The sequence below is a fragment of the Diadema setosum genome, chromosome 18 (assembly GCF_964275005.1).
Source record: "Diadema setosum chromosome 18, eeDiaSeto1, whole genome shotgun sequence".
In the NCBI taxonomy this organism is placed as follows: Eukaryota; Metazoa; Echinodermata; class Echinoidea; order Diadematoida; family Diadematidae; genus Diadema; species Diadema setosum.
Window position 1 is genome coordinate 13,583,325 of NC_092702.1, and position 12,544 is coordinate 13,595,868.

Here is a 12,544-nt window from a genome sequence, read left to right on the forward strand (position 1 = left end):
ATCAGCAGCATTAATGGCAATATTATACTTTGGTTAATTCTTAACTGGGGGCTAGTTTTACCCCTACACCCTTTTGGCACTATAAAGAATTAGAAACAAAACAAAACAAACAAAACAAAACAATGATAACGTAATCAACAAGTCAAACAAAACCCATGACTCTTTGAGGGTTCCACCCAGAGATTCTTCCAATCAAAGTGGCCTTCCACACTTGGGCAATGTTCAGCAGCCTTTGTGGTATGATGCATTCTTCCACGGAACGACTTTCCAATCTCAATCTCCCCCCCCCCCCACATCCTCACAACATCTGTAATTGTTGTGTAATGTGTTCTTGCACACAATGACTTTCAAATCTCACAACCCCCCCCCCTCCCCAACCCACCACATCCTCACAGCATCTGCATCACTGCTGCTCTCAGAGCTCTTGAGACTGCATTGCACATAGTTATGACCCACATTTCTTTCTCAGTAGGACATTGAATGCCCAGTACATGACTGCATTGAAAAGCTTCATTTCCCTGACTTCATCCCTGTGCTTCACAGTATTAACCATTTCTCTGTCAGAGAAGTACAATGCTTTTGGGTTTTCTATGACTGTCAGCACTCAAAACACACAAAGGATTAAAGTTGGTGTGGTCGCTCAGGAGCACAATGGTTTTCTATCTTGATGTGGTTCTCCTGAGGAATTTGGTGACGGTGACAGATTCAGATCTGTGAGAGAATTCTGTCCACCAAGCTCTCCAGACTCGAGAAATATTCGTCGATGTTGCCTGCGTCCGAGGACTCTTCTGTAGCCAGAGAATGGTAGTCTCTGCTCAAGGAGGCAAGTCTGTGCAAGCAAAAAAAATCAAGAAGGAGAATGGAAAAGACTTTTTTATGCATACATCAAACTTGAAATCAATATAGAAATAGAAATAAGGTACTAAAAGAGTGGATAATTTTGTGTTAATTGTTCACATTAAGCCAAGTTAAGTGAACTGCAATTGTTTATAAGTTTGGATGTGATAGTATTCAATGCACACACTAGATGTAAGTCATTGAACTGAACTGAACTGAACTGTACTGAAGTTACAGCTGCCCCCCCCCCCCAAAAAAAAGAGACATTTTTGTCAGTTCAGTGACCTTTGCACGTCTTCCAACATTTCCACATCCAAATTCCACACGACAATCAGGGAGATATCTGCGTGTTACATGCATTTCAATGGACGAAAATAATTCCAAAATCAGGGGCACTTTAATATCCTCTTTTTCAGACATGAACAGATTTTGACATTTTCAAGGAGACTCCTGCAGAATCAGGGAGAGTTGGCAGCTCTGCCTTTGACCCTGTGTCGTGCAGTGCCTGCCAAAACTAAAAGACAATTATTTCTTTTTATAGTTTCTCTAACTTGAAATAGAGAGAGCTGGGTGTGACAGACAGAGGGACAGACAACCTGAAAACAGAATGTCTCCAGCACCCTTCTGGGCAGCTATAGCAAATATCTGCAGGTAAGGTGTGGCAGATGTAAAAATGAAAGGAAAGGTTGGACATTCCTAAATCATGACCGCAGAAGAAGAGTCTCCCGTGCTCGCCCTCGGGAGATGAATTCTGTTCTCTGATGTCAGCCACAGGCAATCCCCTCTCCCTCTACAATGTCAACTTTGATGCCAGTAAAGAAGATCAACTGCTACACAGGCATAGAGGCTTGGTTTGAAATCTACCGGCTCCTACTAACCTCGTGGAATGATGCATCGAATCATGAAATTGGAGCAATACACTGATTATGACTCAACTCATACTGTTAAGCAATAACTGCAAACTACCACCACACTCTGGAAAGATGGAGGTCAGATATTAGATGTCAAGATTAGAAGAATTGGGACACAAAATTTGAGGAACACTGCAGACAATCTTTAAGGCCCGGAAAAGCATGTCTGCCAAAGTGCTGGAAGTTGCTCCTCAAAATTTATCCATGATATATTCATGAGTTTGAGTAAATTACGCCCACAGGAATACACAGTGTCTATGCTACAGCCTAAAACAGACCTCATTCATTTGTTTTCTCATTGGTTTATATATTTGTTTGTTCTTTGACATTATCCCCAATTCACCAGCGCCATTTCATTTTGTAATTAGGATATATCCATTTGACGTCACGAGGCATGCTTCTGATAAAATGCAAACAATCAGACAAATTGTGTGCAAGTAACTATGCATTCCTCATTGTGTACAAAACCAGCAAACATACATTTGCGACAAGAAGATGACCAAATTAAGCATTGTCAAATGGAATAAGTAATGCCTTTCTGTGTTTCCTAATATGGAATAAGTAATGCCTTTCTGTGTTTCCTACAATTTGTATGTATAACCACAAACCAAGAAATCATAGCAGACATTCCTTTATTGGAGACACTTTTATCTTAAAACATATCACTTTTTCTGTCAAGTTGGTGTCACTGTTGGCTGCTTTAAGTCATATCATCCAAACTAACCTTTACATGCAGGCAAATATGCACATGTATACACACTTCTTTTTCAAAACATTGATTTAGACTGCTCGGCCTGCTTGCTGAACAGGTCCACATGGTCTCAACTATAATTTCTTATTTTTTGATACTTTTTTTTTCTCTCTCTCTCTCACAGTTGCAGGCACCCAAGTTATTTGTCTACTCCATACTGTCCCTATAACAGTATTGTTGGGGTTTTCTCCCTTTCATTTCTCTTTATTGTATGCTTGCATGTGCATGCATGCTTGTCCAGGTGTACTTGCAGGCATGCAGTGTGTGTATCATGTGTGCGAGTAAATGTGTTTGACTTCTTTTAGGGGCACCTACCCCCACAAGCATCTGCTTTTCTGTAGGTTCCCCTGCACATTTCTTAATCCTTTAAATCTGAATATGACATACTCTAGAATGATGATTTAAATCCATTCTGTATCATAAAATATCATATCAAGCTCAGTCTGCATACAACAAATTTTCAGAAATTTTGTAACTTTTCATATCTCTAGATATATGTCAATAATATAATTCATGTGGAATGAATGAATGAATAAAGAGACAACCAAATGATTCACAAGAAAAAAAAAACTTGACGCCAATGATTAGACACAGTTTGGCAATAATATCTACTTAAAACATCAATATTAAAAGTTCAAGGTTCTCTGAAAAAACCTTGGACCTCCAGGGACACAGTGACGATTAGCATTTACTTATAAAAACTTTCCCCCATTACCCTTGGCACCCTTTCATTCATGCGAACAAAGTAGAAATCAATAACTGCTCTCTGGTGAATTTTCAATATCATTGTATCATTTACTTGATAATTTTTCTATTAGAATTTGCATGTTGATAACCAGCACTTTAAAAAAAAATGGAAAAAGGATGGAAAGAGAGAGAGAAAGAAGCTGGTTTATAAGCAGTTTCAATTAACATTTCGTCTGCAAATTATCTTCTCAATGTCCTACGCTTAGAAACCAAACAAGGCCCTCCACTGCCATTCTACTGCCTCTCTGAGACTCCCTTAAGTATGATGTCAACCAATTTTGCACTGATAATGAGGTAGGTATTCTCTCTGAGGAGAAATTGTTTTTCAAACAAAGTCATAATCGGGAGCCAAACCCTGTGACTTATGCCTCATTTTGTGGCGCCACGAGGGCATAATGGAATCTCATTGCTAACCTTGAGGGAATGTCTCCACATTAAACCCTGTTCTGTCATTGTCATTTTCATTCTGACAAAGTTCGTTTCACCCATATACAATTTGTAAAAACCTTCCAAGGGCATGTTGCTGAAAGACTGCAAATGGCCTCCACATTTGCTCAGCTGTTTAATTTAATATGCCACCACTGCTGCTTCTACAACTACAAGTTGAGCACAGCTACTACATTTATCACTCCTTCTAGTACTGATGTTAAGAATACTACTGTCATGGTTCCCACTTCAACTACTACACTATAGATACTGCTGGTAATATTGCCAACTGAATATCACTTGTACTACTTCCACAACTACTCAACCCCTTAACCCTTAACCTGTTGAGGACAGACTGATTTTGCTACAACATGCATTTCCCATAGACTCCTGCCCGAGTATACTTGGGACTCATCCTTATCAAGTTAACCTTACCTCTCACCCCACTGTCTACTACTACTACTACAACTTTTGTCACTTCTGCTTCTTCTATTACTACTTTTACTTCTTCTATCAGCACTACTTCTACTATCATCATTACCACTGTCCTGCTATCACATCCACCTTTCATCCTGCCTCTATAATACACAACATAAACACAGGACACTAGCACAAACAGGAGTACCACGAGTATTATTGCACACAACACTGCAAGGCAATACTCTAAATGCTAAATATTTCACAGGGGATTTTATTTTCATGAATTTTGAATGTCAAAAAGAAAGAAAGATTAGCAAATTATCTAATGACCCATCAGAATATCACCATCTAGTTACATTGAGTACAAGGTACCAGAGCGATGTATGCACCATTGCAAAGTGGGCTGGCAACAGCTGTACACAGATGTCTAGCCTACTAATTGTACATGATATCATAACTCCTATATACTGAGAGTTTGCTAGCACTGCAACATTCATGGTCGCTCATTCAACAAACCATGAAACTGTCTTATAACTTCCGACTTGCAAAGTATTTGGTATCTACTGTAATCAACAGTATCACAGCATGGCAACAGCCATAGGCAGCTAATAGTACACTCACCTATCTAGCAAGGCTCGATTGCTCTTAAAGTGTCTGCAGTGAGGCAGTAACACCTCCAACAGGTGCAGAACCTTCTCCCTTGTGTCATGGTCGGAAATCTCCAGCAGTTTCGGGACGAAGTCACACCAGCCCTGTTCCACCATTTTAGGTGCGAGGTTGATTCTGACGGGAAACACACAAACACACAAACAAAAAATTTTAATGATGGGTTAAAGTAAGTAAACAGCAAAATCAACAAGGTAAAGAATTCAAAATTTGAATAGGCTTAACAGTGAACATCATGGCTTACCAAGAAGGGGGTCACACCTGTATCACAATCCAAAAGATACATAAATGTATACAGGGATTGAGCATCATCAGACAAATACATCCTCACAAATCTTGCCAGCCTTATAAAATGGCATGAATCACATAAGGCCAACAAAAAGGGTGTACGCATATGAATTCTTTCCCTTCTATTCTCAAACAACACTTGATAAATGATTTGAGGAATCGAATGCCACTAAAACAAGTTTGAAGCTGTCCAAACAGTGACGAGGGGGAAAGCCGTCTTTATGCCTTCACCAGTGTGAAGTAAAAGGCAAACATACTTCATTGATTTGGCTCCGAAAAAAGCCTTGAACTAGTTCCACGATCAAATAAAAATATTGTCATCAATCACTACTCTTAATTCACAGGCACATCAAAGTACATGGTAGCCACTATCAGCTGCAGGTGTATTCCTATTCCCCTACACCCCCCCCCCCCCTTCCCCCAGGGGAACTCAACATTTATCACCTCATATAAGGCAAACACATTCTTCTCTGGACTGAGATATTACAGAACCCAGGTTGTTATCCTTCAGTTGCCATTTTTCATCATTTGAGTCACTACCATATTACATTCCTCATACTCTCAGATGCAAGCATTGCACAGCTGCCTATAGTTCTCTCTATGCCAGTTTTCTTCTCTCTAGTGTGTGTCTTTGTTTGTTTTAAATAATGTCAAATACTCTCATTGCTGCTCTGGTTCATCCATAACTCAGCTTTTCCTTTCTGTTTCCATTTATCTTGCATATGCATTGCAACAAACATTGCTCCCTTGGACTCAAGCTGTTCTCCTGATTTTTGTTACAAACACATTTTTTTTTTCATTTACTACTTTTGTTGTTGCCCTTTATGCATGATCAGGGACCTGTTGCTTACAACTTTTACATAAGAAAACCCAAGTTACTATTTATCAGATTTTTTTTTTCTGTGGTAAAGTCAAATGCAAAATGAAACTAACCTCAGTTTATAATTCCAATCATTTTTTATCTCAAGTAAAAAGTTTTATGCAACAGGTGGCAGGTGTGCAAAAAATATGTATTTCTTTTTTGTCTCTGCTTTCATATGAGTCTGAAATTATTCAAATTTTACCTTGTCCTATCTTGCTGTAATGGATGAAGAAACACTAATACTAACCAGTGAGATACAAAAAGGGAGTTAGGAGTAGTCTGCAAACAAATTCAGAATCACAAAAGCTCTTACACCAGGATGATGCCTGCTTCTATAAACAGTGTTACTGTGTTTTGCAGTAGTGAAGATGGAATGGTGGGGGTTGGCATATATACATATATGTATATATATATATATATATATATATATATATATATATATATATATATATATATATATGTATACATATATGCCAACCCCAAAATATGTGAGGACGCGGCTGAAAGAGCGAGTTCTTGTGTTACGCGAGAGGAGCATTTGTTCAAATAAACGGTCAGCTGCTGAATCGTTTAACCTTCTTTGAGACGCGAGAAAGAACCTGGAAGTGCAGGACGGACTCTTACACTTCCCAGAACCAACTGTTTTCTCATCCTCGGCAGACGGCTGCTGCCATGAAGTGTTACCCAAAGCGCAAGTATGGGGCGGCAGATTTTGCTTGGCTATGCTACATGAGGGAGAATGATGTACATATTCAAGTGTATGTTGCTATGCTGCATCATGATAACCTTTTGGTTTGCTATCTACTGTCAGACTACCAAACTTCAAAAAATTCTCTTTGGGCGTCTCTCTTTTTCTTCCTCTTTCACATGGCTGTTTTGCCTCACTGTTTATTTGTTCCTTACTTTCAGTGATTATGTATAAATTTAACAACTGTTACAACAAAAGATGTTGATGGAAAGGTAAAATGATGCTTAATAGCAGACAAAAAATCTTCGCATGAGACAGAAATATGGAGACAAAAAAGGGCTTTTTTGTTGATAAAGGAATACAAGATACACAACCTGAGGGCAAATTTAACAAGGTCACACTCTCATGTGATGTATTGGTAAATAATCACATTTGGTTTTCTCCATAGTGATAATGAGAAACTCATGTGGTTGCTGTTTCCTATCTTTGCAGGGCTACGAAATAAAGCCCCAAGTGCTTCCCCCTTGATGGGTCATACAATGGCCACGAAAATTTTTCTTTTATATGCCCTGTGGATTGGTGAACCCATGCCTTGTGTGTGTGTGTGTGTGTTTGTGCGTGCACGAAGGGAAAGTGGGCGGAGCCGCGCTGCAATATGACCTCTGAATAGATGATGTGCCAGCGAGGCAAGAATTATACACAGGATCCCAACCATATTAGAGCGATGTCTGTCCATCAATAGTACAGCACCCTGTGGCCAGCAGCAGGCATTTCATCTGAAATGAAGGCACCAATCCTCCTTGTCCATCTCCTATTCTTCCACCTGCTGCATCATCATATATTTCCCACCTGTTCCTTGTCTCCTCTAGTTTTCAGAAGAGCCTTTTACATAAATTTCTTTCCTTTTATTTTTTTTTTATCAGACTCATTTCCTCCCCCTCCAAGTTCCTTCCCCTTCTTCATATTGCGATTTGGTACTAACTAATTCTGCCATACTCTTTATATGTCATTAAATATCAGTTCTCATTTTGAAATCTCTCGACAAAGTCACTACATGTAGTCATAAGCATGTCCACTGATAAACTAAATTCCGAAATATATTTCACACACATACATACACACACACACTGATTGGTTGGGGGGGGGGGGGTGGGGGCTGATACCTATATCATTTGAATATTCTTGTGTACCCTGGCACCTGCAATCATTCCTGCCAATCTAATGAAAATCTGATCCTGCATCTCAAAGGAAGACATGGTAATGTCAGAATGATCCTGTGAGCTCCACCTCAACTTTTGAATATACCCCTTTCAGTGCCCAATTAGACTGACACTAAAACCTGTCATGAATAACTAACATCGTACATTCTTTACTCTAAGAATGCCTAAACACAGTTCTACTTGGTGTTATTCATTCTGGACCTGGAGAAGAATATATCTGAAATTTGGCATAGTCTGGGAGATTTCTTCAAGTAAGGGTCGTTCTCCATTATATGTTGCCTCCCTCATACGTTCTACCACTCAAAAACACATCACACGTTCAGTCTCTCCTCTCTGTCCTACCATCAGTCTCTCTCCAAAGTCTCCTGGCAATTATTTCCATCCATGCTATACCAGGATCTCTTGTTCTCCCTTTCCTCCCTATTGCAATGTTGCTCCATCTATCAACCGTCCAATAACCAAAGCCCATGTTCTCTCTCCGTAGTGCATCCTGCGAGGTTAATAAACTCAAGTGTCAGAGCGCATTTTATCACGTGCAAATAAAAAGATCAGAAGCGTTGGAAGGGGGAAGGGGTGCAATTAGGAGCAACACTGACTTCCTGAATGCAGTAGTAGCTAGCCTGCAGATTCATGTGCTTCTGCCCTTTCCTGTGTTACTGTGTGCACGACGCCGAAAGTACACACGCCCTTCCCGACCAGCAAAAAGCATACAGGGTACACGTGCATCTACTTCTCTTTTTTTTTTTGGGGGGGGGGGGGGCAGGGGGACGGGGATGAAAATGGGAGAGAAAATCTGTTCGTCTCTTCTGGGGGAAACCTCCAGCTTGCTAATTCCATCAGTGAGGTGATCCTCATCTGCTCCTGAATTCCCTCCAATTCCACAAAGTTTGTGTGGCAAGTATGGTACATCTAGCCAGCATTTTGTGGGAAATACTTGCAACGAATACGGTTGGTAATCTGGCTACCTCTGCCACCTCTCACCCTGACTTTTATACGAGGGTGTTGCATACAAGCAGCAAGTATGAAGTTGATGGGCATGTTAGTTGATAACATTACCACAGGGTTCCTGCACCTTTTACAAAAATAAATTCCATGGCTTTTCCATGTACAATTTTAGAGATCAAGGACTCATTTTCATAAGGTAACTTCATGGAAACCTAAGTGGTTAGTATACAAATGATGACTGCTATGAGGGGCACAGTTAAAATTATGGGCCCAAGGTGATGTGAAAACCATAACTATGCCCTCAGCTTCGCTTCGGGCATAGTTATGGTTTTCACATCACTGAGGGCCTACATAATCTTAACTGTGCCCTGAATATCAAGCTGTCATTATTTGTTTTATATACCGAAAATATGGATTCCGAAATATAGATACTGAAAATATAGATTCTAGTCTCTTTTACAACACTCGTAATCAACGCTGATCGACAGCGCGGCGGTCGTATCATTGGTGCGTATATATGAGTGATCTATGTGTACGGGGTTGCGACTGTCTCCAAACCTATTTACAGGGCACAGTTGATTCTATGCCCCGGGCACAGTACATGACGTCATTTTGATCAAAAATGGGGCACAGCTATTTTCATGACTCCACTTTTAACCAATCAGATGAGAGAAATCTATGTATGAGGTATATAATGTTAAATAAATGAAAATCACTATTGTATAAGTAGTATCCATGTAAATGGACAGTTTGTATACCATCCCAACACTATCTGCAGCCAACAAGTTTTTCAGATTCTACTCGAGGACATTTTTTCCTTAAAAACAAAATTATATTGCAAAAAAGGAAGATCTCTAAAGAGGCAAAAGATATATAAAGTCATAATTTTCCATGACTTTTCCAGGCCTGGAAAAACATTGTCAAAATTCCATGACTTTTCCAGGTTTTCTATAACCACAGGAACCCTGTAACAATGATATCTGCCTCTACAACTGTCATTGCTGTAATACAGTCTGTAACACTGTAACAACCATACAAGCTGAAATGTATAACAATTACAATGTAATTACAATAATATGTGCCAGATGGTGCACTGAAGTTCTGGATAAGTAAACATGAAAGCAGATTGTCATATAGTTATAATCAAGGAGGTTTTATACATTGGAGTTCCAACTGGCTGTGATTATTCAAACAGTTGTCAGATTTCTATTGATGTACAAAGGAATTCCACAGGCGCACTTGTGCCTTTGATGATCGATGTTCCTTGCCGCCGTCTTGCTCAGCATTCTGAAGATTAATTTTGAACGTTATCATAATTTTGGCCATATTTTGCTTATCTATTTATTAAATGAAATGAAATTTCAATTAATGATAAAGCATGTAAAACAAAAGACATTTCCGTCCAGAAATTTGCACAAAAGTGTAAATCTGAGCTGTATCATGTAAAAATGTTTAAAACTGTACCATCCTGGAAAGGTGGTTTTATCACTTTTCACTTAGTTTCCACAAATGAAACTAATATGGAATAATCTGCACGTATAATTCTTTATTGATAGATATATCAGATTAGTGCCCGCATATGCCCAGTTGAGTAATTTTCATCTTCATTTCAGCATTTTTTGCTCAATTTCTATTTGCGCATCCTCATGTCTGTACCACCTACCTTTTATAAGAAAGGATAGCGAAAAGTAATTACCATCACAAAGAAATATCTTCCTTTGAAAGTGGCTAGTGATTATGCAATGAGACACAAGTCAATTGTCTTCCTATCTGCGCCGCAGATCCTGTTTTGCACATGCTTCAAATATTTTTGAGCGGCAGCTTCGAACATCTAGCAAAGGAAATAAGACGGTTGTGACTCCATTCTCTAGAACCTCCTTGGTATAATGAAACATCCTCTCCCCCCAACAAGGCAAGTGCCAAATTGTGTCTCGCCCATTCGCGTGCAAGGAATTAATATTTTTTATAACTCCCAGAAGTTAATTGACCTGCTTATGACCTTTGACCTTGTGATGACCTTTAACTCCCCAAGGGACATCTACCGTCCAAGTTTGGTCATAAACGGACATAGGGATCAAAAGTTATGAGCCACAATCAAAACGCGCCCTAAAAACATAACATTGGGCCCTAAAAGTTTGTTGACCCCTGTCTGTGACCTTTGACCTTGTGACGACCTTCACCTCCCCAAGGGACATTTTCCATCCAAGTTTGGTCACAAACGGACAAAGGGATCAAAAGTTATGAGCCATAAACGAAATGCGCCCTAAAAACTTAACGTTGGGCCCTAAAAGTTCGTTGACCCCTGTCTGTGACCTTTGACCTTGTGGTAACCTTCAATTTCCCGAGAGACATCTACCATCACCCAAGTTTGATTGCCATTGTAGCAACATGTGCTGAGTTACATGTGATAAGAGAGTTTTGCAAGTAAACTTAAACGTATGACCTCAAATGACCTTTGACCTTATCATGTGACCTCTTACGGCACCATTACATGAAGGTACCCCCAGTGCATCCATCACCCAAGTTTGATTGCCATTGTAAGTTATTTGTCAAAAGAGAGTCTTGCAGGTAAACTTTAACATAGAAAAGAGAGTCTTGCACATACTCTTTAATATATGACCTCAAATGACCTTTGACATCATTACATGACCTCCGACAACACCATAACATGAAGATACCCCTAGTGCTTCTATCACCCAAGTGTGGCTGCCATTGCTGTAACAGTTGCCAAGTTATGCATCATAAGAGAGTCTTGCAGGTAAACTTTAACATTTGTGACGGACGACGGACGGACGATGGACGGACGACGGACGGACGACGGATGGACGACAGACGGACGCCATTTGGATCCCTTAGTCTCGCCTTCACCTCCGGTGGGCGAGACAATAAAATCAATGACACATGAAGAATTCCAATATCATATATCAAATGCAAACTGCAGATGCCCCACATGACGGACAAGTTCATGAAAACAATTACAATGTTCAGTTCAGGGAATACTGAATACGCCAGTAATTCTCACTGATTTCTCACAGAGAAATTCTGGTGACAAAAAAAAGGGTTCATAGGGGTTATAACAGCTGGAGCTTTAAACTTGCACTCATGGCGAGAGGTGGCCACAGTTTTAGTAAAATTGCCAAGAACCTTGTGTCTGCACTGGATCTGTTCACACATCAAAAACCAAAATTATATTGGTGTGGCACAGCTATGTGCTTTAGGAACAGCTGCAACTACACAAAAGTACAGCCTTCCCTCTGATCTTCCCTAAACATGTGCAAGACCTACATCCTTTTAGAGGTGCAGATCAGTTCCTTCTCATAGTCCTCTCTATGACTGTTATTTCTTATGTCCTTCTGAACCTCTCCCCACTCGTTAAAGACTACACGAATATGTTTCACTGATGAACAAAAAGGTTCACAGCTTTCAATAAACTAAGCATCAAAAGAAGAGTCACAACAATTTTATTATACTTTGTTTTAGATTAAATGAACAAGTCAAATGCAACATATCATATAAAATCATAATTGCCAGAAGGCACATGAGATATTGATGCTTAATTCATATTATAAATTAAGTTAACTTAAAAGTTATTGCAGTTAACCCCACTTTGTTAAATTTTGATATGCTGAATTAATTCGCGAGAGCTAATTCATCTCCCTCAAGACTTCAAATCAATTTGAACAAATTTAATCAGAAGAACAAATATTTCCCACAGTAGTTTGTGTAGCCCTCTGCTCACAGAAATTGCTCACATGTCTGTCTTCAAAGGAGAGCAGTCTATCC

The 12,544-nt window shown here is 39.6% G+C and overlaps 1 protein-coding gene across 1 annotated transcript in view; it reads right to left on the reverse strand.

Moving 5' to 3' along the window:
- Positions 1-385: 385 nt before the first annotated feature.
- The window catches only part of LOC140241771 (nucleotide exchange factor SIL1-like), a 69,650-nt gene continuing 57,491 nt past the window's right edge, over positions 386-12,544 (reverse strand). The window contains exons 6-7 of the mRNA XM_072321522.1: positions 4,714-4,875; positions 386-829 (exon numbers count right to left, since the gene is read on the reverse strand). Coding sequence (XP_072177623.1) covers positions 706-829; positions 4,714-4,875 — 286 coding nt within the window. The 3' untranslated portion in view covers positions 386-705. The remainder of the gene's footprint in view (positions 830-4,713; positions 4,876-12,544) is intronic.